This window comes from Nyctibius grandis, chromosome 4, assembly GCF_013368605.1.
Source record: "Nyctibius grandis isolate bNycGra1 chromosome 4, bNycGra1.pri, whole genome shotgun sequence".
NCBI lineage: Eukaryota > Metazoa > Chordata > Aves > Nyctibiiformes > Nyctibiidae > Nyctibius > Nyctibius grandis.
This window is the reverse complement of record NC_090661.1, coordinates 54505084-54531472: the sequence shown is the minus strand read 5'-3', so window position 1 is coordinate 54531472 and position 26389 is coordinate 54505084. Positions and strand designations below refer to the sequence as shown.

General features: G+C 43.8%; 1 protein-coding gene and 1 long non-coding RNA gene across 2 annotated transcripts; one reads left to right on the top strand and one right to left on the bottom strand.

Annotated features, from left to right (window-relative positions):
- Positions 1-12457: 12457 nt before the first annotated feature.
- CALM1 (calmodulin 1) lies at positions 12458-22075 on the bottom strand. Its single transcript, XM_068397889.1, has 6 exons — positions 21918-22075; positions 18733-18763; positions 17647-17790; positions 15427-15533; positions 13809-13944; positions 12458-13579 (listed from the first exon to the last, which is right to left on the bottom strand). Exons 1-6 carry the CDS (start codon positions 21918-21920, stop codon positions 13551-13553), a joined length of 450 nt encoding a protein of 149 aa, XP_068253990.1. The 5' UTR covers positions 21921-22075; the 3' UTR covers positions 12458-13550.
- A 131-nt stretch (positions 22076-22206) lies between these two features.
- On the top strand, positions 22207-24618 carry LOC137662966 (uncharacterized). The gene is made up of 3 exons (XR_011048083.1): positions 22207-22338; positions 23171-23235; positions 24400-24618. It is a non-coding gene; the product is annotated as an uncharacterized lncRNA (long non-coding RNA).
- The last annotated feature ends 1771 nt before the right edge of the window (positions 24619-26389 follow it).

Below are 26389 nucleotides of genomic sequence, written 5' to 3'. Positions count from 1 at the left end.
GTATTAAAGACTTTCATATCCATCCAGAAAGGGGAAAAAAAAGGAGCAGCATGGCTGGCATGCTATAAGGAAATGGGGGGTGAGGAGGTTTAAAGGTGTGAAATTTCTCTCTGCATCTGAATTTCAAATGTGTTGCGTTTGGGGGTGAGAGGGCAATGGGAGTGTATTGTTTGATTATAAAGACAGAGGCCACTTACAAAGTTTAAATCTCAATTTGCCAAAAGTTTTGGGGTGTTCAGCTGCCGATGTTTAATGCAGATCGCTGTGTACAACCCGCATCCTTTTGTGAGATGTTTCCTTCCCTGTGATTATATCCCAGGCGGCAGCAACAGGAGCTACTGAGCTGAGACCAGTATCCCCCAGTCCCTCCAGCCTGCTGCCATGCAGATGTCCCATCACATTTCCCTGGGTCAGGCGGTCGGGGGAGCGTGTGCCAGCGAGCCGACAGTGCCGGGCTCAGGTCGGCTCCCGGCTGGCCATGCAGGGTCCGGCCTGGCACCTGCTCTGCTCCCGTGGGCACCGGGAGGTTTCAGCTGGGTAGGAAGGAACTGGGCTCCATGGCTGACTTCCGTGTGAAGGGCAATAAAAAGCAGTGAGCGGGGAGCTCACGCCAGCCTGTTGGCTCCAATAATGATATCAACAATAACAACAAATCCCTTTTTCCAGCCTGGCCGCGTGGAGCAGCCAGAGTAGACTTTGAGGATGCAATCCCCAGCGGCTGAAGCATTGTGTGGGGCTCTCCAGGCCAGTTTAAGCTGGGTTCATTAACTGCCAGAGCTGATGGGAGCAGCAGAGCACTCGGCATGGGCTGCAAAACCTGCCTGGGAAGCAGCAGACGCTCGGCGGGTACCCAAGCCCGAGTCTCAGCTGGGCCGGCACACGTGCCCACCACAGCAGCCAGCCCCAGCCCCCCACAAAGGGCAACGACGAGAACGCCTGGCGGCTGATGGCCCTTGCTAGTCGGGCAGCCCCCGGTCACCGCTGCAACACGCTGAGCCTTGGCCTCCCCTGCAGGGTGGTCTGCAAAGGCGCGTATTTAAACTTTGGAGCTGTGTGTGCTCAGTCCTCCGAAAACGAGGACGGCTATTTAGCAGCTGGAGTACCACCATACTGGGAGACTAAGTATTGTCCCCTGCCACAGCAGCAGCTCTGAAGGGGAAATCAGGAACCACAAGTACTCACAGAGGGTAAAGTTACAAGCAGCACTCCTCTGCAGACTGGCATCTGCTGGCAATAACTTCTGTTAGCTTCTTGTGGATTGCATCTGAATCGATGAACTTGGGCTGGATGGCTCTGCACCATATTCCTTTTTCTAGACCATTTGCTAAACTGTTCAAAACCAGGAAAGTGTTCGCATTTGATTTTGTCACTAAGTGTTAATTTGCGACCTGTTATAACTTCTCTGTAGTCTTTCTTTCACTAGTTTTAAAACTGGTGTGATGAAATAAAAATTTAGGGCTAGAGGCTAAAGTAAGGAGCTAGAAAATATCATACTGTATTTTAAACTATTCACAACCATTCCAGGTATGCTTTAAAGCTCTTGTCTGACAGTTTTCAATCAAATAGCCCATATTCAAGCTTAGCCCCGTGTAAAGCTTCAGTCCTAAACTGCAGTCAGCTAATATTTCAAAAGTTGAGAAGAACTGCATGTGGGCAATAACTGGATGGAGAAAACACCCTAAAAAAAACAGTACCCAGCTTGGTGACATGGACTGCAGTCCAGGAGACAAGGTCAACTTTAAAGACTAGGCAGAAAGCCAAGCCACCACTAGAGTCATTGCTGGAATGGGAAACACAAAAGGATTGTGTCCCACTCCTCCCAGGTCACAGTCCCCTAAACCTCTGCTCAGATGCTACCTAAAGGCTATGCTGTTGAAAACTGTTTTCTGAGTTCTTGGGCATGCCTGTAATCTCCTTGGCTTCAACGTTTACATCCAATATAGCCCCTGCTCCCATGGGATCTGTGCAGTAGCATCCCAAGTCTGTTTTCCTGACGGCTGGGATGTGCAGGCCTGGGTACGAGCCTTAGGTCCCCTGACAACTTCACTATCCTGAACCCAGCATCGCTGGCACAAGGATTCGGGATGGAGCTTTCCCCTCTCCAGGGAGAGTAAGAGATGAGAGATGCGCTTCTTCGTGCATGTTGTTTTCCTCTGCACCAAGTGGTGGTCACTCATTCTGTGCAAGGTGGGAAGATGTGCAGGGATGGAGAGAAGATGTCCCCTGTCCCCTGTGTCACAAAGGACATCTTGACCATCATGGATGGCCCTGCTGGCACAGCCCTTGCTGCAGGCAGGCTCGGAGCACTGACTTCCCTCGCAATGGAGATGCCTTTCAGCATCCCAGAATGAAGTAATTAAAGCCTGGAGACTGGCAGGGTATAAGGCATGATCCCAGGGCTGACCACAGTGATGGCTGGTGGCAGCGACCGTGTGGGCCTTAGCTGCTTGCCTTCCAGACAAGTGGGAACAGGCATGGCACCAGACAAAGCTTGTACAGGGGAACAGCTTTCCCAGCAGCAAGTCTGGTTGTCACCTCTTCACGCTTTTCCCCCCAATGTCCACATTAAACAGGTCCCTGCTGAGCACTCCTTGAATCTTCTCCTGTGCATTGGTTCTTCCCCTCCAATCCATGCAGGGAGTCTGGGAGCTTAATGCAGGTCATGGTGGCTTTGCTTCTGCAGCAGGGCTGATATAACTTGTAGCAGGTTGCTTTCCCAAGGCCATTTGCATGTTTCACCTTTTTTCATCTATTTTAGATCTTCCCTCAAACACTTCTGCCCCTACTCGCCTTTCTTTTCTCCCGGAAATGGCTCTACAGAAATCTCTCATCATCCCTAGCAGAGCTCTTCTGTGAGAGTGCTTTGCCAAACACACTCATCTTTTATTCCTCCCTAAGTCCATCAGTCCAGCTTTCCTGCCTTTGTTTCTATAAGTAACACCTTTTTCCTTTTAAACCTTTTTTCTTTTTTATAGAGGGTATAATAAAAAATTAAATGAAACCACAAAACTTCATTTTGTAAAACTTGTTCTGACCTACATCTCCAGAATCAAAGAAATTCTGAGCTACTGATGAATCTGCCTTGTTCAGTTAATCCTGCCTAATTGCCAGAATTCATGGGCACCGAGCTAGTAGTGCAGGAACAGAACATGATGATGGTAGAGTGATGCTTTTGTTGGTTTTCGTTGAAAAGAGTGATGGAGTTTTCACATTTGGAAACATAAAATTGGGATAAAATTTGCTGTAAGGTGTCAAGACTGAAATATTTAACACCAACCTATTCACTCAGAAGGAAGTACACTCAATTCATTATAAAATCTGCTTGTAAAAAGACTTTGCCAATCCAATACGGTAAAACTGAAGAGATTAAATAAATTCCAAAACTAGCAGTCAACAGTGTGCAGCCAGCAATAGCCCTAAAAAAAATGGTTCAGTTTTCTCAACAGTTCAGCCACATGACCTTAATGCCTACTCCAATTGTTATTGTATTAACCGCTCAAATTAACTTAATCTGGAATTTGGTCAAGACAATGCCTTACAAGCTGTAAATCACTAAGAATACCTATGTTGCCATACAAGTAGATTCTATAACCTCTGGGTAATAGCTTAGGAACTAAAGCTGCATGTGAGATTCAGTATTGCTTTAGTAATTAACAATCCACAAATAGATCAGTTTCACACTTCATCCTTGAAGTAGTATCATCATTTGACTGGCAGGGTGAAGTCACTTGCATGTGAGGGACGTCAATCATGAATAAGAATCTGAATTCTTCCCTATCCTGTTAAAATGAGAAGCACTAAACTACATTTCATTATTTCATAGTGAGCAACGTACAGCAAAAGTCTGAAAAAAAGTACCTAGCTATATATATTTTATTAGATTTTACTTTTTCATTTATACATATTCACTAATGGCAATAGCTTTGATATGTAGAAGTTTTTTGCCACATCAGAGAAGGAAGGTTATTTTTCCCCAGATAGTAACTACCTACTGTATGGAAGCAGGTCTAATGTGTCTAAGTAAAGGGTCATAAAATGGCATTATTATAACTATTGCTTCATAAAACTTCAAACTACCATAATAATTTAATATCACTGCAATCAAACTTTATGTGACTTTTTCTGCAGGCATACTTCTGCAGTCGAGAGTTTCCTACTTGTACTTTTTTGTGCAGGTACTCCTGCAGTAGTTTAGCAAATAGTAACTGATCTAATCTAAAGCTGCCTATTAACAGAATTAGGTTCAGTGAGGTGCTCTTTGTAGAACAGGTAGATCATGGCTCATGAAGCCTAAGAAGAGATGGAGATTAGGTTAGGAGGGAAGAGAGGGAGAGGATACTTCGTGGGAGAAGGAGGCTGACAGGGATCCCAGTGTCTCGGGAGAGTCTATCCCTGGTCCCACTTTCCTCGCTGTCTCAGACTTACACACATGCTGCACCACATTATGGCCCGAAGTTCAAAACCTGATGCATTGATCTCTGCTGGGAGCAACTCATGTGCAAAGACGATCCATTAAAAATCTACCCCATTTTAGGCTCAGGGTGGCTGGATGTCAGTGGTGGGTGAATTGACTGCTTAAGCTTACATCTAATATGATTCTGCTCAGGAGAAGTGGACAGCAAAGCTCTTCTTGAATGCAAGAAGATATGAGTGTGTATATCTATATGGGAGAGAGCGGTGCACTTCAAGTTTCAAAAGCAGGAACTCTTCTGAGATGAAAGCAGCATTTTGGGAAGGCAGTGAGGTAGTGCAGTACAGCCTCACAGCCGCACTCATGGCCAGGTTAGACTTCCAACAGCTTACCTCCCCCTGAGACCAGGTACCCCCAGCTTGAAGCTCAGGGCAACCTGCTCTGTGTCTTTTTTTTGCAACCACAGCTCTCTGCTGCTGCAAGCCAAGTGAGGCTCAGATCCACATCTACAACCTGGGGCCTGAGCAGAGCACAGGAAGACTTTCTTCTGTGCCCTGACTTGAGTGATCACCCTGTCTTAGGCAACACAGAGGAGAAAGTTGCTTGCTGAGAAATCAGCAGGTTAGGACAAAAAGTTGGTGGGCGCTTGTGGGAATGGAGAGCTGGAAAAAGATGTGTCACTGGCAGCCCTGATCAGAGAGAGAAACAGGTGGGCTGATGTACTGGTATTGGGCTGGGATAGAGTTCATTTTCTTCATAGTAGCTCATATGGTGCTGGGTTTTGGATTTGTGACCCAAAGTGTTGATGACATGGGGATGTTTTAGTTATTGCTGAGTAGTGCTTACACGGAGTCAAGGCCTTTTCTGCTCCTCACACCATCCCACCAGCGAGTAGGGAGGGGACACAGCTGGGACAGCTGACCCCAACTGATCAAAGGGATATCCCAGACCCTATGATGTTGTGCTCAGCAATAAAAGCTGTGGGAAGAAGAAGAAGAAAGGGGGGGGATGTTCAGAGTTATGGCACTTGCTTTCCCAAGTAACCGTTATGCGTGACAGAGCCCTGCTGTCCTGCGGATGCTGAACACCCACCTGCCAATGAGAAACAGTGAACGAATTCCTTGTTTTGCTTTGTTTGCGTGCACGTGGCTTTTACTTTCCTGATTAAACTGTCTTTGTCTCAACCCACGAGTTTTTGCACTTTTACCCTTCTGATTCTCTCCCCCATCCCACCGGGGTAGGGAGTGAGCGAGTGGCTGGTGTAGCTGAGCTGCCCACCCGGGTTAACCCATGACAGCAGAGAAGATAAAAAACGGGCAAGGACCACGGGACAAGGAAACCTAGAAAATTCTGAGAGGCACAAGCTGGGCCTGATAAGGGTAGAGAATAAAATGGAGAGGAAGGGAGGGGGCAGGACAGGCAGAGGACAGGAGTTATGGGGTCATGGTTACAGTGGATGGGTCGAAGAGCCTAGGACCATTAAAGCACAGCCTCCTGCAGAGCCCTGACCTGCTTCCACAGTCCCTGAATCCCCTTTTGCTCTGCAAACCCGTGGGCAAAGTGCTCCCTCTCCATTTTGGGTTGGCCGAGGAAACAGAAGAGCTTTGCTTGCTGTCCCTGTCACCTCCAGGGGTCACAGTCTGTGCCGACCCCAAGGGCAGCGGCTCAGATGATGACTCACGGGGTGTCACTGTGATGCCACACCACGGAGTTTCCTGTGCTGGGAGGGTAGTTCTGCTTCCACTCTTGCAGTAATAAATTACAGGATTCAAACAGCAGCGAAAGTACAAAGTTACGCCTCAAAGTTAGGAAGTGCCAGGATTTAGTTTCTTTGCCATGTTTATTCCCCTACTTCCCTTCCACCCCCCCTATTTTGTGGTCCTAGCGTGAAATCACCGTGTTTATTTCAGCTCCTTCTCTTGCCTGGCACAAGGGGAGCTGCTCTGGGCATGAATCAGCGTGGTGCAATGAAAGAAATGCTGCGCAGCTGATCTCTTTTCTTGTGTTGCATAAATTAGGCAATGTGTAGTGAGTGATATAGGGGCTGGGAGAAGAGCAAAGCTGGCCTGATGGGTAAGGCAGCCTATTGCTGCCCTGGAAAACAAGTGCTTACGGTCTCTGCATGGAGTCCTTGCATGGGGGGGGTCGACCGCTCGGACTCAGCTGTCTACGGGCAGTCGCTTCCTCTAAGCACATTGGTCAACAACTGCCTGACGCAGAGGCTTAGATTGATTTTCAGACACTAAGGACACTGTTACTGATGAGGTCTCTTTGTATCACACATAAGGCGTGATTATGATTCTGACAAATGAAAATGTCTCAGATTGAGCTCTCAGAAATACTGCTTTGGACTTCAGTGACTGCACGTCAGCTCCTTCTGTTTGGTGAGGATAAAGCATGTCCTTACTTCACTGTGTGTCCTCAAAAGAAAGCAGTACTTGTGAAGCACTCAGATACCTAAGTGCCATAGGAAAAATTGAAGAAACTAGTAATTCTGTCTTTGGAACAAGAGCTGAGCAGTGGGTAGTGACTAGGGTATGGAATAATGCATTCAAAAAGAAACTTGCAATGAAATATTTAATACACTGATGCAAAGATGCTGTGGGCAGTATAGTATGAGACAAGACAGTGTCACAATATCTTGCAATCACATTTGCAGTAGGCCAAATTGGAGTTTCATGGATAAACATAATTGGGTATTTTTTAAATTTTGAGTGCTTAGTTTTGTAGCCCTAAGACCATTCTTTTGCCATAGTATTTTCTGTGTATGCAAGTGTTTAATATAGAAAAGAATAATAACCCGAGCTAGTGAAGAAATTATTTACCTTCCTCTACAAATTAATTTGATGGAAAATAAATCAGGAAGGCAATTTTCACACTTTAGCTATGCTTTTGTAACTGCTGTAAAGCAAGGTACCTTCTTCAGTAGTGAAAAGATGTTTTACATTTTGACTTGATTTACTGATTTCATCTACTTGTCTTTAATTCAGTTATGTAGGGTGGACAGCATCATGCACGCTGATTGTCAGGGCATCTGGTGTATGTGTGTAGGAAATTTTACTTTATCAATATCTAAAGAAACAAATAAGTTATTAGAAAACTTACCTCAAATTTTACATCAAAATCCTTGCAAACTAGTTTTGATGATGTCGCATGCAGATTCCTAGGGAGCTAAATACTCTTGGTTAAAATACTTTGCTTAACAAAAGAGATTCAGTAAAAACCTATCGGAAATCACGGTTCTATTTTGTCTCCTACCAGAATGCCTGGAAGAAATTATTCTTTTTAATGTATTTGTAAAGAAAGCTCAGAATAAGCAGAGCACGTTTGCCAAGTTCTGAACCGCAGCAGGCTTACAACTCTTCCACGTTGTATATTTTCAGGTATACGTAGTTAGCACAGGGGTGCTTTGGGGGCAGGTTAGGAAAAGCAGACAAACCAAGTGACAGCACTGCTGCTAGAAAAACTTAATGCCCAGGGAGCTCACAATCAAATATTTATAGCTTTATGGGCAACAAATACTCTGTGAGACAAGGCTACTACAAAGCAGTCCCATGCTCAGGTATTCTTTTTGCTCTCACCCTATTCATTTCTTTCACCGTATCCTTTTTCAGAATACTTGCTATGCTGTCAGCATTGTTACTGCCAGCCCCACTGCAAACTAGTAAAACGGGGAACGCTATTTAATGACTTTTTATGGATTTCTCAGTTTATCCAGTTGATTCCTATTAAATATTGTGTCCATTTTAAATGCTGCAACTGAGAGGGCAAGTAGGACTTTTGTTCAATAAACTGCTTTTCAAATACATATTTAGAGATCTAGAAATAAAAAAAATCAGAAAACATTTTGATTCCTTTTTAGATTACCCCAGTTTTCATATTGTACTTCAACCACTAATTATCTTAGGAGATGTTTTTGCCAGAAAAAGGCTGTGCTATGAATAATTCTTTCAGTATGTCTGCAGATGCTGACTTCTGAGGCAACTGAAATGAAAGTGGCTCTTAGGAGGAGATCTGTACAAGATTCCCCAGTCAATGAAGCTGCTATGAAAGATCAGAACAAGAAGACACCACACACAAGGCTGCGGTACTCATTGCCAGCTAGACCCAGCTTTGTCCAGCACCTACAGGGACACTGAAAAGGGCAACTTGCATTCTCTTTATTAGGGTCCCTGGTGGCAATGCTGGGAGACCTGCTTCTCAACTTTGTTTCTGTAACATCGCTATACGGTGCTGGTGTCACTCAGCATCTCAGACTCCACAGGGATCTAGAAGAAATTTAACCCCCTGCTGCAATACATTCCTTTTTTTTTTTAATCAAATGTTTTTTTTTCCTCCTGGAGTTTAGTAGTTTGATGGCCGAAAGGGCTGTGCTGCGCTTGGAAGCGTGCTCTTGCCTCTGAAGAGCAAAGCATTGCACAAGGAAGTAAGAGGAGGGTCCTCATCAGTGCTATGGGGAGGAGAGCACGGCAGGCTGGTCTGCCTCACTCTGCTCCCCGTTACCGTCACCAGTAGGATGGAGAGCAACACAAGCACTCATTTATTGCTAGATATCAGCTGTGCTTCATCATCCATGGGACGATAAGAGATTCTCTTAGCATCTACCTAATCAGCAGCTCTGCCATTTATTGGGATATTTGGCTATTTCAGTTCGAAACCGGATTTAATAAATCATATTTATTATAAGATTCTTTAATAAGAACCGGATTTATTAAATCAAACTTAAATCATCAACTATTACAAATATTCTCTGAATGTTTCCCTAGGATATTCATTGACAGGGGTTCTTAGAAAATATAAAATCATTTAAGTACTTGGACCTCCATACAAATTTTCTATAGCCAATAACATCGGGAATCTTTGGAACTCCAGATCAATACACAATTCGTCATCTAATTCATTACAAAAAAAAATTCTTTAATATTTTGGAATTGCAATGCTGTTATGTAAAAATCCCCACACAACTTTCTGTGTGTTTGTCTTACTCATTTTAAAGGTCCACCTGCTCTATTTGCAAGTATACCATTTGCTTTCCTAAATATCAGTCAGGAGAAACACAGCATCAGCCTTCATCACCTGTCTTCACTTGACAGCTAGATGTGTGTGGTCAGAAGACGTGCCACGGTCCTGTCACAGTCCTTTCTGTCAGATGTCAGTCATTAAATTTTAAAAACAAACCAAAAAACCCCACCAAATAAAAAAAAAAACCACCACCCCAAACCCTAACTGGATTGCAGTAAGACAAGTGTTCCAGTTAGTTTCATGGTAAGGGAAAAACAAGCTGTGTTAACTCTGTAACCCCCAAGACCGTGCTTCTAGTTTAGGATGGTGTCACCTGGGAACAAGGATCTGCATTCACACCACACACGTACTGCAAGATAGGGACCAAGATACAGCCCCGTCCCCCTCCCCACTCACCTGGGCAGGGCGCAGGGGCTGGCAGCTGCAGCGCCATACACTGCCCACAGATCAGACCCACTCCCACCCATGCATTTAATACATCAATGAGGTGTAGGGTAATTTCTTGTTCAGTTTTTGATAGCATCTGTGTTTCTGAAGCTGCACGAGTGTGACAAATCGTTGGGGGATAAGAGTCTTCTGCCACATCAGTAAACCCCACCTCCCCTTCATCCCACCCCAACAAAAAAAACAAACACCCCATACCTGGAGATGTTTCAATGCCTGAATTATTAATAAAATAAGCATGATAATGAATAATCTATGTTAAGCATTTTCTTACCCTTTATTTTTTCATTATGATCAGAAGAGGAATATGATTAACAGCAGTTTAAACTTTAGCAGTACAATTTCAGTATTAAATATAAAACTACACTGCAAGTTGATGTATTTTAAAAATGGTTATGTATACTCTAGACTTAAATTTATGTATCAAATACAAGTAACTCAGTTGTTTCTTGCCTTGACAATTAACATATCTAACAAATTTCAACAAGCCAGACGTCCATCTTTTCCATTAAAAAAAATAAGCAAGCACACCAACTCGTATTCATAGCAAGGGGGCGTAAAGATCCAACACTTTCCTGAGTGTTGTGCAAAGAATAACAGGTTTGAGAAAGTCGGTTAAATAAGTGTAATGATAAACCTAAAGCTAAGCTGGAGGACCTTTTGATTAACTTCATATTTCATATATTACTTGCATCAGTTGAGAGCAACATGAGTTACAGAACTTCCATGAAAACAAGCCACTTACAAGCAGGTGGTTAAGCTTGATCAGTTTATTAAAAGGATTATATGACACGGTTGCCTGCAATAGCAGGGGACTGGATCTGATGACCCAGGAAGTTCTTTCCAGTCCCATGTTTCTAAGCCATGCACCGAGTGTATCCAGCCCACACTTTCACATTTGGAAAAAGCCAAAGCCACACACACTCACAGAAAAAAAAAAAAAAAAAAAAAGTCCTTGATGACACCATTTCATTTCTCTAGATATTCACTATGCAGAAGGGAACAGAGCTAAAGTCCTGTACAGAGGATACATTTACTCGAGGTTGATGTGGTACTGAAGTCAGTTAATAATTAGATACCTCCAGGCAGATTCAGTTACAGGGCATACCAACACTGCACACTGCCAGACAACTTCGAATCAAGCCAAGAACCTCTTGCAGGAATGAGGTCTCTTTGCTAGCAAGCACAGAGCACACTGAATAAGCTAAAAGCAGCTGTTCTTAAATGAACTACCCTACCAACCGTGAGTGAATGACAGATAGATGGTAAGAAGCATTTACCTACTAGACAAGATCTCTCTGCACACTCAGGCAGAAGTAGTAATTAGTTCAGAGCAGCAACCATTGCTTCTACCTTGCCTGTCTCTTGAGTACGTTCTCCTTAAAAAGCTGGTCTACAGAATCAGTGCAGCCTTTCCCAAGCACTACCAAAGTAGCAGTTTGCACCTGCCATGCAATACTCTACTCTCAAATGGTAGTCAGACATGCTCATCATCTTGGCCAGTTTGCTAGGACAGCATACACAGCCATAGCAAAAAGCCTTTGCAACAACTAGAGATCTTAACAATTGCCTACATTCAGCCCATCTAACTTTTAGGCACTTGGTTAAGGTGTCGGGGTCCGTAGTCACGCAGAACTCCCCCACCCCCCAGAAAAAAACAAAATTAAAAAAAAAAAAAAAGAAATCACTGAAGGCAGAGTCTCAGTTGCCTTCTGGAGGCATCTCTTGACCCCCACGGAGCAAAGCTGCATTTCAAGCAACCAAATTCTTAACACAGGCACCTCAGTTAGACAGGATGAATGGAGACTTACATCTCTTTCAAGAGATAGTATCAATACTCTCCAAAACCAAAGGCAATTAAGCAATTAAGGTTTGCAACTCCAGTTATGTTTAGAAACAAACTTACAGTCAAGTAATTAAGCTGTAGTCCCTCCCTCCCAAGCATTAAAAGCCTTCCACATGGAGGCTGTGCTATTTAAAAAAAAAAAAAAAAAAAGAAAAAAGGGGAAAAAACATTCTTCTTTCAAACAAAGAAGAGTGGACATGGCTGCTCTGCCACTCATTCATGGGGAAGCTGAAGGATCAGAGAACACTTACTCAGATACCTGGAATGACTAAGCACTGCTACTGCATGCAAAGCAGAAGTAACAAGATGGTTTTAAAATTAACCCTAGTCCTCTTCTCCACCCCACAAAATTCATGCAAGTGTTTGATAGGATAGTCAAGACATAATAGCCCCACTTTCCAAAAAAGGCTTATTTATATATATATATTTTTTTTTTTTTACATATTGTAAAAGAAATGTCCTTTTGTTTTCTTTCTGTGGGTAGAGAAATGCATTTTTGGCATGTTTGAGAATCATAGATATCTATGAAATCCATGCTGTTTAAATTCTCCAACTAGTTTCTATAACCTGTCAAAAAAAAAAAAACCATAAGCAACCTATACATGTTTCCCCAGTATTGACATGCATGCTCAGAGCTCTCCACTTTAGTGAAATGAGGTGTTACTTCTGTGCTGATAGTTGACGAGTCAGCATTACACGACTTTGAGACCAACTAAATTAACATTGTCGTAATATGAAAGGCAAGCACAAGTTCATTTATTTATAGCAAAGGTCTTGGGTTACAGGAGGTCAGTTCTTGCCATCTTGAAAAGATAGGGGATAACTTATTGCATACATGTGCATTATAATTTAGCAGCAAGTCATTCATGGAAACACTTCCCTCCTACTGCTTTTTTGGTTTATTATCTCAATTATATATATATTTTAGCTTTACAAAGCATTTAACACCGCCTTTAAGTTAATGGTCTTTTATTGGAAAAAAAGACTATCATTTACAACTTGGAATGGACATAAATTGTAATATCTTGAACAGCAATGTTGATAGTTGTGCTGAAGTCCACAGGCTACTCCGCCAGCTCCAAGTCATGGTACAGAAGGTTTTAAAAATATGAGAGTCCAAAGATGCTCCCTTGGTGAAGGTTTCTTTTAAAAATTTTGTGAACGGTAACAGCCCGACACCCGTTTCACTATAGTGCAATGCAGACAATGTTAAACCAATATTTTAACACAGACATGCCATCCATAGTTAAGATCATCGTATTTTCGGAGCACACTGCTACATACAGGAGAACCATTCAACCTTTAGGGCATTTTCTCTAAGTTTTGCATCCTTCAACCATTTTGCTGCATACCATCCTGAGGTATAAACCAATTTTAAAGTAAACCAGCTATGACAATTTATACTACAAATTGAACTAGAATCCACTGTTGAACAAAAGAGTGGATCTTTTAGGTTGGTTTTTTTTTTTCCTTTTAATACAAATGTCTGACTGTGCTCAATTGTCAAGCTGCATGCATGAAAAACTGGCCAGCCCAAACAGTGTAATAGTCATTAGCAAATGGAACTTTTGAGTTCACTAAGTGTTTCCTTTTTTTTTTTTATTTTCAAGGTAGTACAATTATTTATATTGTAAAACTGATGTTTAACTTTATCTTTTGGGGACAGGACCACCAACCATTACATGCAGTTTGTGGACAGAAGGTATTTTGACATTCAGTTTTGCTATACAGAAACAGAATGAATAAATGAACTTTTTTTTTTGCAAGAGGTAAGTAAAAGATTCAATTTGATTCTTCTAGAGGAAAAAAGGTGTAAAGGAGGTCTCTTCACTTTGCAGTCATCATCTGTACGAATTCTGAAAAGACAAAAAGTCACTGTGATTTATTGTCTCCAGAGCACTTAACTCCTAAGTCGCTTGAACACACTTGGCACAAAAAAGGCCCTTTCACTGCACCTAAGTTTTTGTCCACAGAAGTGGACAATTGAATAAACTGGTGTCTCAAGTACTAGAAATTAATGCCCTATGCAACAGGTTTTCACTCAATCTGAGTAATGGCTTTGAGTTAAGACAAGCATCTTTTTACCTTCATAGTTGACTTGCCCATCCCCATCAATGTCTGCTTCTCTGATCATTTCGTCTACTTCTTCATCTGTTAGCTTTTCTCCTAAGTTTGTCATAACGTGACGTAGCTCTGCTGCACTGATATAGCCATTGCCATCCTGTGAGGGAAGAGTCACACAAGATCATGATCAACGGTGCTGACATTGATTAACTCTGAAACTACCTCTAGGTTTCCAGTCACTGCTTCTGAACTAGCCTGACAGCACCTGGGACAGGTACACAGATGTGGTACCTCTGTATAACCCTATGGTATGTACTAGTCCCATTACCTTACGAAGCATGCATGACACCATATTCTTCTACACAATTGCTGTACTGTAATAACTGCATGCCTGATTTGTAGCTGTGATAAGGTATTTTTAATGCTTTTAAAGAGCTTTTAAAAATAAACACAGAAACAAAATGGGTTTTGTTTAGTACCTGCTGCCTAAGCAAGGCAAAAAAAATAAAGACCAATTTTGCCACCAGCAAGAACAAAGTCAGTTTTCTCTTTGTGTAATACTACCTCTATAACCAGACCGCAGGTGGCTAGGTTAGGATTCCTGGATAAGATGATGTAGAACAAACCTTCAAAGAAAGCATTTAAATTCTACTCATAAGGAGTTGTAAAAAGCTTTTTTTTTTTTTTTTTTGCTACAAAAAGACACTTTTAAGTCAGTGTTCCCATTACTAATATGCAAACCTAGGGCTCATCCCTAGCCATTTCAGGAACTGTCCTCTTCCATCTACAGGAAGATTACACTAGAGCTTAGAGCAGGAGTTCATATAACCACCACCAGTAGATAAGCTACCTCAGTGGCTTTAAACACAAATCTAGTCTGCAGAAATAACCCCATATGGTAGATGTACTAACCAAATAATTGAACATTTCCTCTAGTACATTTTCCAGCAAAGTACTAGAGCGCCAGTTTTTTCCATAAAAAGTAGTAACGCTTTCTTCCACATGCATGTGCATCAGCTTAGCAGCTGCACCAGCCACAGCTCAACACAATTTCCTTGTAACAGCTGTCACATCCAAACAATTCAAAGAGTGGAACCCCTGTTCTAGAAATAACGGACCTTCATCAGGTATCCTTAAAGAAGAGGGAGGGAGCCGAGCTCTTAAGTTTTCTTGAAAGAAACCTCAAAGGCCACATCTTTAAAACGGAACATGTGATACCTTCATGTCCCTCTAAATACTGACGGCATCATCTTAGCTTCAAAAGCTTCCATAAAGAAGTATAAAACCTTGTGCATCCATGCAAAAATTTCTCCATTCCCTCCAAGTCAGAAGGTACAGAAAAACCCCACCCCACCACCACCCCCTGCCACTCCCCCCCAAAAAAAAAAAACATTCCACAAGCATCAATGCCAGAAAGTGTTCCTTGTGGATGAGCCTAAAGCTTAGACCTGCTGTGTAAAGCAGGTAAAACCAGCCTGCAACAGGCCTGGTTCTGTTTCCAGAACAGTCCCTACTCTGTTTCTAATTCCTCTGCTTCCACTAGAAGACTTTTTCCTTCTAGACCAGAAGAGAAAAAACACCGAGGAAAAACACGGACATCATTACTGCTTCTAAAGAATATTTCTACTTTTATTAATACCTTGTCAAAGACTCGGAATGCCTCACGGATTTCTTCCTCACTGTCTGTGTCCTTCATTTTTCTGGCCATCATGGTTAAAAATTCAGGGAAGTCGATAGTGCCATTGCCTTAATGAAAAGAAACTTCCAAAAATTAAACTTCCATCCTTTTCTTTATGAAAAAAAAAAGAGAATCTGGCATTTAATTTAGCCAGGGACAAGACTGACAGATCCTCTGTAAACCATTCTTATAGAAGAACTGGGTCTTCTCCCTCAATTGCTACCACTGTCTTTTTGCAATTACAAAGTGTAGTAGCCACTGTCACTGCAGTGTTTTGTCACAACAAAATCAATTGTTGCCTTCTCTCCAGGTCAAGCCATACCATTCGCCACCCAGGTTGCAAGTAAAATGTTGGTCTGATGCCCCAAGGTTAACCAATACTAAGACTCACCTTTACTTCAAATCACTCCCCCAAATTAATAGTTTAGTTTCTTTAGGATCTCCCAATTGCTATGGGAGATTCCAGAAGGGAATGTATGATAAAGCTGGCACTACAAATCCAGGATATCTAAAATTTGAGTTACACTTCACTAAGCTGCTCATAAATACTTCTTGTTAAAAAAGAACTTCCTTAGCAACATTTGTTGTACACCACAAAAATAATGCACCATTTTAAGGGGCAACAAGGATCTGCAAATTCCAGTGACATGAGAAAAAGCTGCCATTATTTGTTATTTCTGATAAGTCAGCAGTAGGTTTTCTCACAGGTATTTCACTTCAAAACTGAAAATTCCTGGTAACATCCAGGCCTCACCCCTAAGATTTTTACGTTCTTCATTCAAAGTAAGAATTCAAACTTCAGGCTGCTCAAAGCTGTGAGAGAAGTGGTACAGTGAGCAAACAAGTTCTTTAACACAGCAGAAACTAGATTTGTATAGTCAAGATTCAGCCCTATATGCCAAAAACACCACATTGAATAGTTCACTGTGCAACTAAGATCTACCCATTCCTTGAGGGAAACATACAAACTTATTGAATAAGTATAGCAAAGCAGCTAAATAAATCCAGTTTAAGAAAACCTTTGCAACTTAGGGATTCCAAATTGAGACATACACACCTATTTACCATCATGGCCAGGTTTATCTACCAGCTAAATCCAAATACAAGTCTTGTACTCGGCTTTGAAATATCCTCAATGAACACTGAGAATAATAGCAAAGCATTCTGCTATAAAACAAGTTTAAACAGATGGGCAGGCATACTTATTTGAAGTTGTCAGTCTCCTTTCATTTTTAATCTACCAGTGCAGCACTGTGGACTGCAGCCTAGAGAAGCCACTATATACAAACTCTACATAGCACTGCAAACCCTGAAGTTTTTCTGCAACTGCATACAAGAGTTAGCAATTAAGGTCAACTTACACTTTTAGGAAAGTAGTTGTAATTAATGTAGTCTGATAATAAGATAATCTATACTCTTGCCAATATACTTTCACTTTACTTTTTCAGAGATATTAGAGAAAAATCACCATCACAACCAACATACAAGATCAAAGCTTTGGCAACACTGAGGAGGGGAAAGCATTTTTCATTTTTATAACTGCTAGCCTGTCTGGAATCTCAGAAACAAAATGTGCAGTTACCCTTTCTGCCATCCATTTAAAATAATTCTGATAGACTTGATACAGGAAGGTTTTTCTGCTGTTGCCTCCAATCTCTCCTCCCCCGCCATCTATCAGTGATCTAATGCACTACATGAGACTATACAGTCTCTCCCTGTTGTGTTTTCAGTTCTTGGAAGGTTAGCACTATTCTATTCCTACCAGTTTTGGTCTCAGACAAAACCACAGACAATAGTACAGCTATTACGACCAACATGGGCTGATGAAACACATACAGAAAAGCTGGGTGGAAATACAGGTTAATGGCAGGTCAGGGCAAGTCAGATAGCACTAGGAGGCCTGTGACCCATAAAATATTAAAGGCAAACAGCATAACTTTGTCTCTGCCCATCCCCTTTTTTAGATTCTCAGTAATATTGCTAGCATCTTTGAATGCTGTGCAGAGAACAATAAAAAAAATGGCACCCGTCTCAGTTTAGAATTCTATTAAGTATTTTGAAACTGCTTCAAGAGATCAACGTCACAGAATCTTCTCTATGCAATCGAAGCGAAGCCCAGGTGTAGAGGTCATACATACTTAAGACGATCACAGCGCTAATAACTACCTTTCCAACACTTACCATCAGCATCTACCTCGTTGATCATATCCTGCAATTCTGCTTCTGTTGGATTTTGACCCAGTGACCTCATGACAGTTCCCAGTTCTTTTGTTGTGATAGTACCATCACCATCTTTGTCAAATAGGGAAAAGGCTTCCTTGAATTCTAGAGGCAGAAACAGTCCCAGTGTTTAGTAATATCATCAGCATGAGAAAACTGCACTCTAAAAATGCACTCCACTGACTATGCCTGGTACAATTTTAAGAAACATTTTATCTAACTGTCCATGTATTGAGAGAATTAACACTCAAATATTAATTTAGAAACTACTTACAGTACCAACACAATCTGCATAGTATATTCAAACTTACTTCATGTGGCTGTTGTCTGCATTACAACTCTATAATGCATTTCAACATCACCTTGCTTGAGGCACAGCTGCACCATGAACAGCAGCTGCTTGGGATAAGTGAGGGACCCACTGGGTTCCCTTCACCATTTACAGACTTACAGGAACAATAAGTGTTGTCATTTATCATTTATTTTTAAGGCAGCAGACAATAAGAACTGTTGTCAGCCACAAGTGAGCGACTGGTCTCCAGAAGGTCAAATAATGCTCCTTCTCCTAACCAGTTTAAATTACAAACAGTCTGTTAAAAGTTATTTAAATGACACTGGCTTATATTAATGTGTAATAAATCCATTTTAGGTTTATTTGTTGCCATTTCATTTCAAGTTTACCTTCACTTTATTAAAGAGAAGAGAGTACCTAGGTCTGCTTTGACTGCAAGTTCACTTGAGCCTAGCAATTATTTCTGTTTGCAAGAAATCTAGAAGGACTTGGCTCAAGTCTGAAAGTCTAAAAAAAAAAAAATCATTATCTGTAGTCCAAGGAATAAGCAGTCTAAATTAAGAGGCAACAAACCAGTAGTCTTCCGGAATGGTTTTGTGTTTTTTTTTTTTTTTTTAGTGAGTGCTTTTTAAAAAGTGTTAGTAGAGATCTGAAATTGTCAAAAAGGTTTTTTTCCCATTATGTTTGAGAGAATATATTTGCTTTTAGTCACAAGGAGTTAGCAAAAAAAAAAAATTTCTCATCAAGACACTTACCAGCAATCTGTTCTTCAGTCAGCTGATCAGCCTACACGAAGAATAGAATATTTTAGAATATTGTTTACCTCTAACTATGCCAAGCCACGAGACACTTCCTTTAGATTTCAGTAGTGATTTATCATTACTTTCACAAAGCCACTTTCAACCCCTGGAATTCCACGTCTGCAAGGAGATTCCCCTCATCTACACCACGCAGCCCTTTCCAAAAGCATATAAGCTAACTTGTTTCGAAACTGCACATGAACCAGACATGCCATCCTTCAACTTGGGAGAATCCGATTTGGTCAAGTGAAGGACACAGGGCAGGCTCCTTGCAACTGGTCAGAGAGGCACGAAATCCTTAACGACACGTGTTTGGAGTTTCACACCACATCAGATGTCATTTCCAGCAGTACAGCAGCCCCAACACTGCGCAGGGGTATCTGCACACGAGTGGGCTAGTGACAAGCGTGCCACCTAGTGATCCAGTACTACTGACGCCCGCCCCCTCACCACCACTCTGCATCAAGTATTAGCCTCATGTAAGCTTATCAGAAAAGACTGGGCTGTGATATTAGGAGGAATTACTACTCAGTATTATGGAGATTTTTGCCGTCTCTGACAAAGAAAATGCCAGTTTGCAAGCATCACATTATTTTTCCATCCAGCCAAGCAGTTTAAGGTGGCTCACATTGATATGCAGATTGTTTTATACATAATTATAAGTGGCAAAATTTAAAATGCTTGCTTATGACCTTCTATACATCAGGAGGCCACTGCTGCATCCAAAGGTATACAGCTCCGTGTGCAATTAAACAGGCTTTCCTAGAGCTTAGCTGTGCTAAGCACATCCTTCCAGAAGCCTCTCCCTTCTGCAGGGACAGAGCATCACAAAAAGCTCCGCTGCCTGGACTCAAAGGAGCTAACTGGTTCTTTACAGAAACATATGCATTTTCCTAATAATTAAAAAAAAAAGAAAACACACCTGGATTTTACACACCTAGTCACAAATGCTGGAAAATACAAGGTACTAACTCCTTTTAAACTTATTTTATTGGATGGCTTTTACTAATAGAACAGAGTATTTTGTAGGTCAGAGGAAGCAGGCATCTTGCAACCGTTTTGTCCTAAAATACCATTATTCAAGTATAAAAACCACTTAACCGCAGTAAAGAGCGACAAATACAATGGAGAATTAACAGGCTATACAATTTGTTAAGCTCTTGCATAGGGGACTAGGGTACAGTTGAAAGCCTGATGTATATGTTAAGTGACATACAAAGATTTCACCTGTAAATAGGTATTGGTTGGGGTTTTTTAATCTTTTAATGTCTGTGTGTAATGATTAAACAACTCCCCATAAGCACGGGGAGGGGGGGGGGGGGAGGGCGGAGAAAGGGGTAGAAATGCTAACAGCTAAAGACAGAGTTCAAATTTAATAAATCTTCTCTAATAATAGCAAAAAACTTGTGTTCAAAACCCAGTTCGACTTTCCACACACTCTGTGATTTTCCAGAAAACGCGAGGTTTTACCTAAAGATTATCTAAGGAATTTACATAACAGACTCAATGCCCTGCAGAACAGGGAACAGAGCCACACCTCGGCAAAAACCCTCCAACCCACATCATCGGCTCGCTGCCCCATTAGCCAGAGCTCATGGGATGTTTCTAAAAATCGGATTTCGAATTAAAAAAAACAAAAACAAAAACACAAAACCCAGAGCTTCGCACACACCACCATGCCAGAAGTGCGCAACCCGACCCTAAACCGCCATGGGGTTCACCTCCCCGAGCAACAGGCACAACCGCAGCCCGCTCGCCCTAGCTACAGGACAAAGGTACCCGGGGCTGGAGCCATCACCCCACCCAGCCAAGTCATCAAATCCTGTCCTGGTGATGTCAGCCTTCCCCGACGGGAAGGGGAGATGGAGGGACAGTGCCGAGGAACACCCAGATCGCCAAAATGCGATTAGAGGTCAGACTACGACTGTTTCGTTGCTCTCGTAGGAAATGAAAAACCGCCGGGGAAAATCCCAGCCCTTCCTTTGCGAGGAGCCCGGGCTGGCACCGCAGCGCCCGCCGGCCGGGGGATGCTGCTCCCGCAGCCCATCGGCGGGGCGTTCGGGAAGGCGAGGCGGAGGTTGGCAGCGCCCGGGCGGGAGGCTCGCAGCCCGCCGAGCGCAACAGGCGCCCTGCCTGGCCGGCAGCCGCCCGCTGCTGCAGTGCGTCCCCGCTCCCCCTCCCTCGCCAGCCGCACCACGTCCTCATCCTTCAGCCGGGAGGGCGCTGGGCTCCGCGGCCAGCCTTCTCCGTCCCCTTCCCTCCCCGCGGCGACGGGGGCAGCGGCTCTTCCCCCACAGCCCCCGGGGGAGAGGGGAGGTCGCGCTCCCCGCCGCCCCCCGAGTCCCCCATGCGGGCATCGGGCCGTTTCCAACCGAGCAACGCGCACTGCGCCCCGGTGTGTGTCCGTCCCCCCCCCCCCAGCTGGGGGGTGCGCGGGGGCCGGAGAGGAAGAGGAGGAGACATGATGTAATAGAGGCAGCGCTGGGCTTCGCCGCGGCTGCTGCGTTTTTTTGGGGGATGGGGGGGGGGGGGGCCGAGGGCGCAGTAGCTGCAGCGCGGTGCCCTCCCCCGGGCCGCCGCCGCCGCCCCCCCACCCCTCCCCCCCGCTCTCTGCACAGTGCGGCTGGTGCCGGAGCCGAGCGGGATCCTCGCCCGCAGACCCGCGCCCCGCCCGGCACGGCCCCCGCCCCGCAACGCGCCCTGCCCGGCGGAGGGGCCGCGGTCCCAGGGAGACGAGCCCGGCCCTTTCCGGAGGGTAGCGAGCGCCGCATGCGGGAGAAGGCGAGGCGGGGCCGCGGGGCCGGGGCGCCCACACGGCAGGCCCCGGGGAAAGGGGAAGGAAGCGGCGGAAGAGGAAGGGCCGCAGCTCGGCGGCGATCCCGCGCAGCGTGGCGGGGGGGCGTCCGCAGCCACCCGCCCGCTCACCCCGCGGGGACTCGGGCGGGAAGGGCCGCGGCCTCCCGCCGCCCCCTCCCCGCGGCGCTTCCCCCCCACCCCCACTCCTCCCCGGGGAGAGCCCTGCCTCGCCGACCCGACCGTCCCCGGCTCCGCAGCGAGCCTCCAGCGAGGCCCCGCGCGCCAACCCCCGCGGTAGCCCGGGCACCCCGAGCCGCTATCGGTCGGTCGGTCGAGCTACCTACCATGGCGCGGCGGCGGCTGGTCCGGCGGCGGCTGCACGAACTGCGCGACCACGAGCGGCGGCGGCTTCTGCTGCCTCCTCCCCGGCGCGGCTCGGAGAAGTGCTGGGGCTGTGAGCCTGCGCCGCCGTGCTATATATGTCGCGCTGTATCCCTCCGCCGGAGCGGGGCCTTTTTCTCTCCTCCCCGGCGCGGTATGTGTGAGGGTGACTGCGGCGAGCAGCCCTGCCCCCTCCGCGGCCCGGCCCCTCCCCCGGCGGGCCTGCTCCCCCCCTCCCGCCCCCCCACACCAGCCCCGCGGCCGTTCACCCCCAGAGGCGCGGCCGGGGCCCGTGTGCCCGCACCGGGAGCCACGGCGGGCTCCAGCCCAGCGGTTCCCCCCGCCTTCCTCCTCTTCCCTTCCCCTGTCTCCTTGCCCCCTGAGGTAAGAGCCATGCAGGGACAGGCGGGTGAGCAGCCCCCCCCGCCCAGAGGGAGAGGCCCCGCTGCCGGGCGACACTGCTGCAGCCCACGGCGGGCTGCGCGGCCGCCCCCCCCCGTCGAAGCCTGCCGGCGAGGGGCGAGGGCAGCCTGGCCCCGGCAGTGGCCATTTTCCGCCGAGCGCTGGTGCCGGCGGAGCCCGCGGAGGGCGGCTGGGCCGGCGGGGAGAGAGCTGCCCGCCGCGGGGCTGCGTCACCGCGGGGACCCCGCCGGCCCCGCGTCGCGGCCTCTCCCCATATCCCCGTCGCTCTCTGGGCTGGGACCCCCGGGGGTGAGGAGAATCTCGGCCGAGTTGGTGCTTTTTTTTTTTTCCCTAGACAGCATCCCCGCGGGTGGTGCGTGGCCTGCGCTCCCCCCGGAGCGGCACCTAGGAGAGGATGATGGCACGGGGCGGGGCGGGGGGGGGGGTGCGTTAATAAAGCACATTCTTCGGGGAAATCTGGACCACGAGGAGGGTACGACAGGCCCTGTAAAGCTGGTGTGTTAAAGCGAGCATAGCTGCCTTTTTTTTAAATCGTGGGGATTTTGTCAAGCACCAAAATCTAGATGACGGTAAAATTCAATCTAGAATCAGATGGTCTACAACTGACGTGTCGCTTCAGCCCCTACTCAGCAGAACGGCTGTAGCCCACAAGTGAGAGGCAGCAAAAGCATGTCCTGATGTCAAATGTTTTCTTCATTTCTCCTCTGTCTGCTCTGGGTTTGAGGATTTTGTCCCCCAACTGATAATAACCCAGGTAAATATTGTAGCATTCACGCTATACCTCCCTTAACAGGTATGGAAGCACAAACAAACATGGATCCACATTGGAATCAAGGATTTTGGTTCTGTTCATGACAGGTACCCTCAGATTTTGAGCTTCCTTGTAGTTCAAGGCATTTTTAGTTAAAGTGGTAGTTTGGGCCTCTCTCTGTATTGAGAGGCTAGCAGTATTTCCAGTGTGGTCAGAATTCTGATGAGCTGCTTGCAGTATAGCACTAAATCTTTTCAAAATACATTTTTCTATTTCTCTGTTTTTGAAAAATCATGTGTACTTCCAGTGTTTGAAATAAAGACAAAATGAGTTAGGTTCTGTTTGTTTAACAATTTCAATAGCTCTACCACTGAAGTTACAATTTATTTGCTTGCCTTTCTGGAACACAGTGATAGGTTGGCAAACACAACAGTTACCTGTTTACAATCTAGAAGGATTTCTCATAGCAAACAAAATAGCATATTTAATATGTCATAGTTTGGTCCCCAAACCATCCTAACATTTGTGTAGGAACTAGTATATGAAATGGTGTCAGAAAACCGATTTGCAGCTGGGTAGTCTGCAAATGATAGGTTTATAGACAGCTTCCATTTTAGATGCAGAATGCCCAGCCTCCTATTTTTAATATACTTTTTTTTTAAACGACTAAGCAGTGACGTTGGAATTTTTTTTTTTACTATGGAAGAACACGCAAATTGATATTTTGTTTTCAAACCAGACCAACAATTTTAAGCTTTTATTTCCCCAGCTTAATTTCTTTCTGGAAAACATGGCACAATGTTTGATTGATGTGGGCTACAAGAGCTTTTGCTTGGATAAGTGAATCTTGGGATTCCCCGAGTCTCATAGGGATGTGTGAAGAACAATGTTTGTGTAGAAATCATTCACCTCATTGTGCTGGTCTTTCACAGGTGAAGATCTCATTATTGAAACACTGAATTCTATATAAATATTGGGCTAAGGAATCTGTACAATTATATCACAAAGATAACTAGCTAATGCAGTCTCATGGTCTTTGGCTAAAATGTTTCTAATGTGGAAGGCTGAAGGTATTATCAGGAGAATAATCTTACCAACATTTAAATGTGACGGTTTAGAATGCGGGTGCTTTATTTCAGTCTGTTTAAAGTTAATTTAAGTGCATGTAATATGTTCTTTCATTGATCCAAACCTTCACTTGTTAAAAAGTGAAGGGATTAGATTTATCTGTTGAGGAGAGACTATGAGACAAGTAATTAAACTTTATGCAGGTTCTCTTACAAACTATCAGCATTACAACGTTTGGACATACGTGAAGAAACTTGGAAATGCGAAGTAAAAAGCTACTCGTCACATTCAATGAATGTTGCCAAAGATTAACAGGGCCTTTGAGTAGAAGGATTGCTGTGCATTTATTCCTTTTTTTTTTTAACTTTTTGTGTCTACTTTTGCTAACTGTTGATGGTTCACACTAATAATTCATTTGTATAAAAACGGAATTTTAAAATAAAGTTACTTTTAAAGTAGTTTGAAATATATTTATCTTGCTTTATTTAAGAAAAATGTCAGGATGATCAATTAAAGTGCCACAATTAGGTTCTGCAGTAGTTTCTGTTAAATTGCATCATTCTGTATTTGAAAATGTTTCACAGCTAATGCCCCAAAATAACATTCTGACTAAGGGGAATTTTTTTCCTGATTTGACATATGGCAGTGATAAATGTAAACAAATCAGAATACTAATGTCTTGCTGCTTATTTAATGTAGAAAAAACGTCATCTAAACTGGCATCTGCCTGCTCCTTGTAAATTTGCTTTCACTCAGTTGTACAGCTAGATTTTGATCCGTATTCTTTGTTCTCTTCAAATTTACATTCAGTTGTGGGCAGGCAAGAAATGCCCCTGTCATTCCAATGACATACAATGTCAAATGATTTGCCAGGATATTCTACAGTCTCATTCAAAATCTCGTGGATCTCTGTGGGAGCTGGACTGGGCCATGGAATTACTCAGTATTTGTGCCTAAAACCATAGAACTTGTCCATCCAGAGCTTTTTTATGAACAGAGGGTTATGCGATAGCTGTAATGATGAATTTCTGACTGGACAGATTTACTGTTCTAAATTATTTTACTCCCTATCACTAAGCATGTTTTTGTTGACTTGTGTTTAAGCTGTAATATTAACAAAAGATTATTTTACAAATTTATTACTTGCAGTGAAAGACTTGCAGCCATTCTACCTAGTATTACATTTCTAAATTTTGCCTTAATCTGATAGTAAGGTTAGAGTGTCAGTCTCTGTTTCTGCAGAGACTTAACATGTCCATTCTTTGGGAGCAGCCTAAGATATAAGGAGGAATTCTGTTAAGGACTCAAAAAAATAATAAACCTTACTACTTACATGCAAGGTGTGCTTTTCAACCTTGGCTTTGTTAACATAAGCATTGAAGAACATGGCCTCACACATATCAATTGTTTTCTCATATTATATATACATAAGTTAAAAAAAATCAAAATTAAAACATTTTACAGACATCTGCCCTGGGAGAATGGATGTGAGAACAAATGGACAGAAGTTTGTGATATCATTTAATGCACAGCTGGGAAGCTGGTATTATGGCGATAGGCATAGACAACCAGTATATAGTAAGTTAGAAGTGTAAGAAGTCAAAATCAAGTATACACATGCATGGAACATCTGTGCAACTGGAAAAAATTCATGATTAGTTTTCTTGGCTATAATATTGCCAGTTATATGTGTGAGCTACCCAAACTGGGTTTGAATTTGTTGTACTCTTTTTCAAGTCAATTGGAATTGTTGGTATATCAGAAAATAGTTTTTTACTTTCTCTATAAAATTCTGTTCATGTAGGCCATGTTTTATACGGAGACCGTTTTCCGCAAAATTAATGTTTCTAAATGCCATTGGCAGCTGTCAGAATCTAAGCCAGTATCCTTATAAAAATACTCTATGAGCTTTGCTAAGATTGCAAATAAGTGGGTGGAACTCCATTGACATAAAAAGCTGGAACAGAATTTAATTTGACCACATTTATACAAGATGTGAAAATAAAAATTGCTTTAATCTTAACATTTAAATCTCCAGACCTGGTAGCTCTTTTAAATGTGAATATACATGTTCTTGTAGATTACTGTTTCTTTTTTTTTTTTGAGAGAAAAAAGCCTCCCCAATCTTCTGTATGCTTATGATTTCTTTATATTTGCCTCATTCCCACTGGTGCATATCAAAGTCACATACAA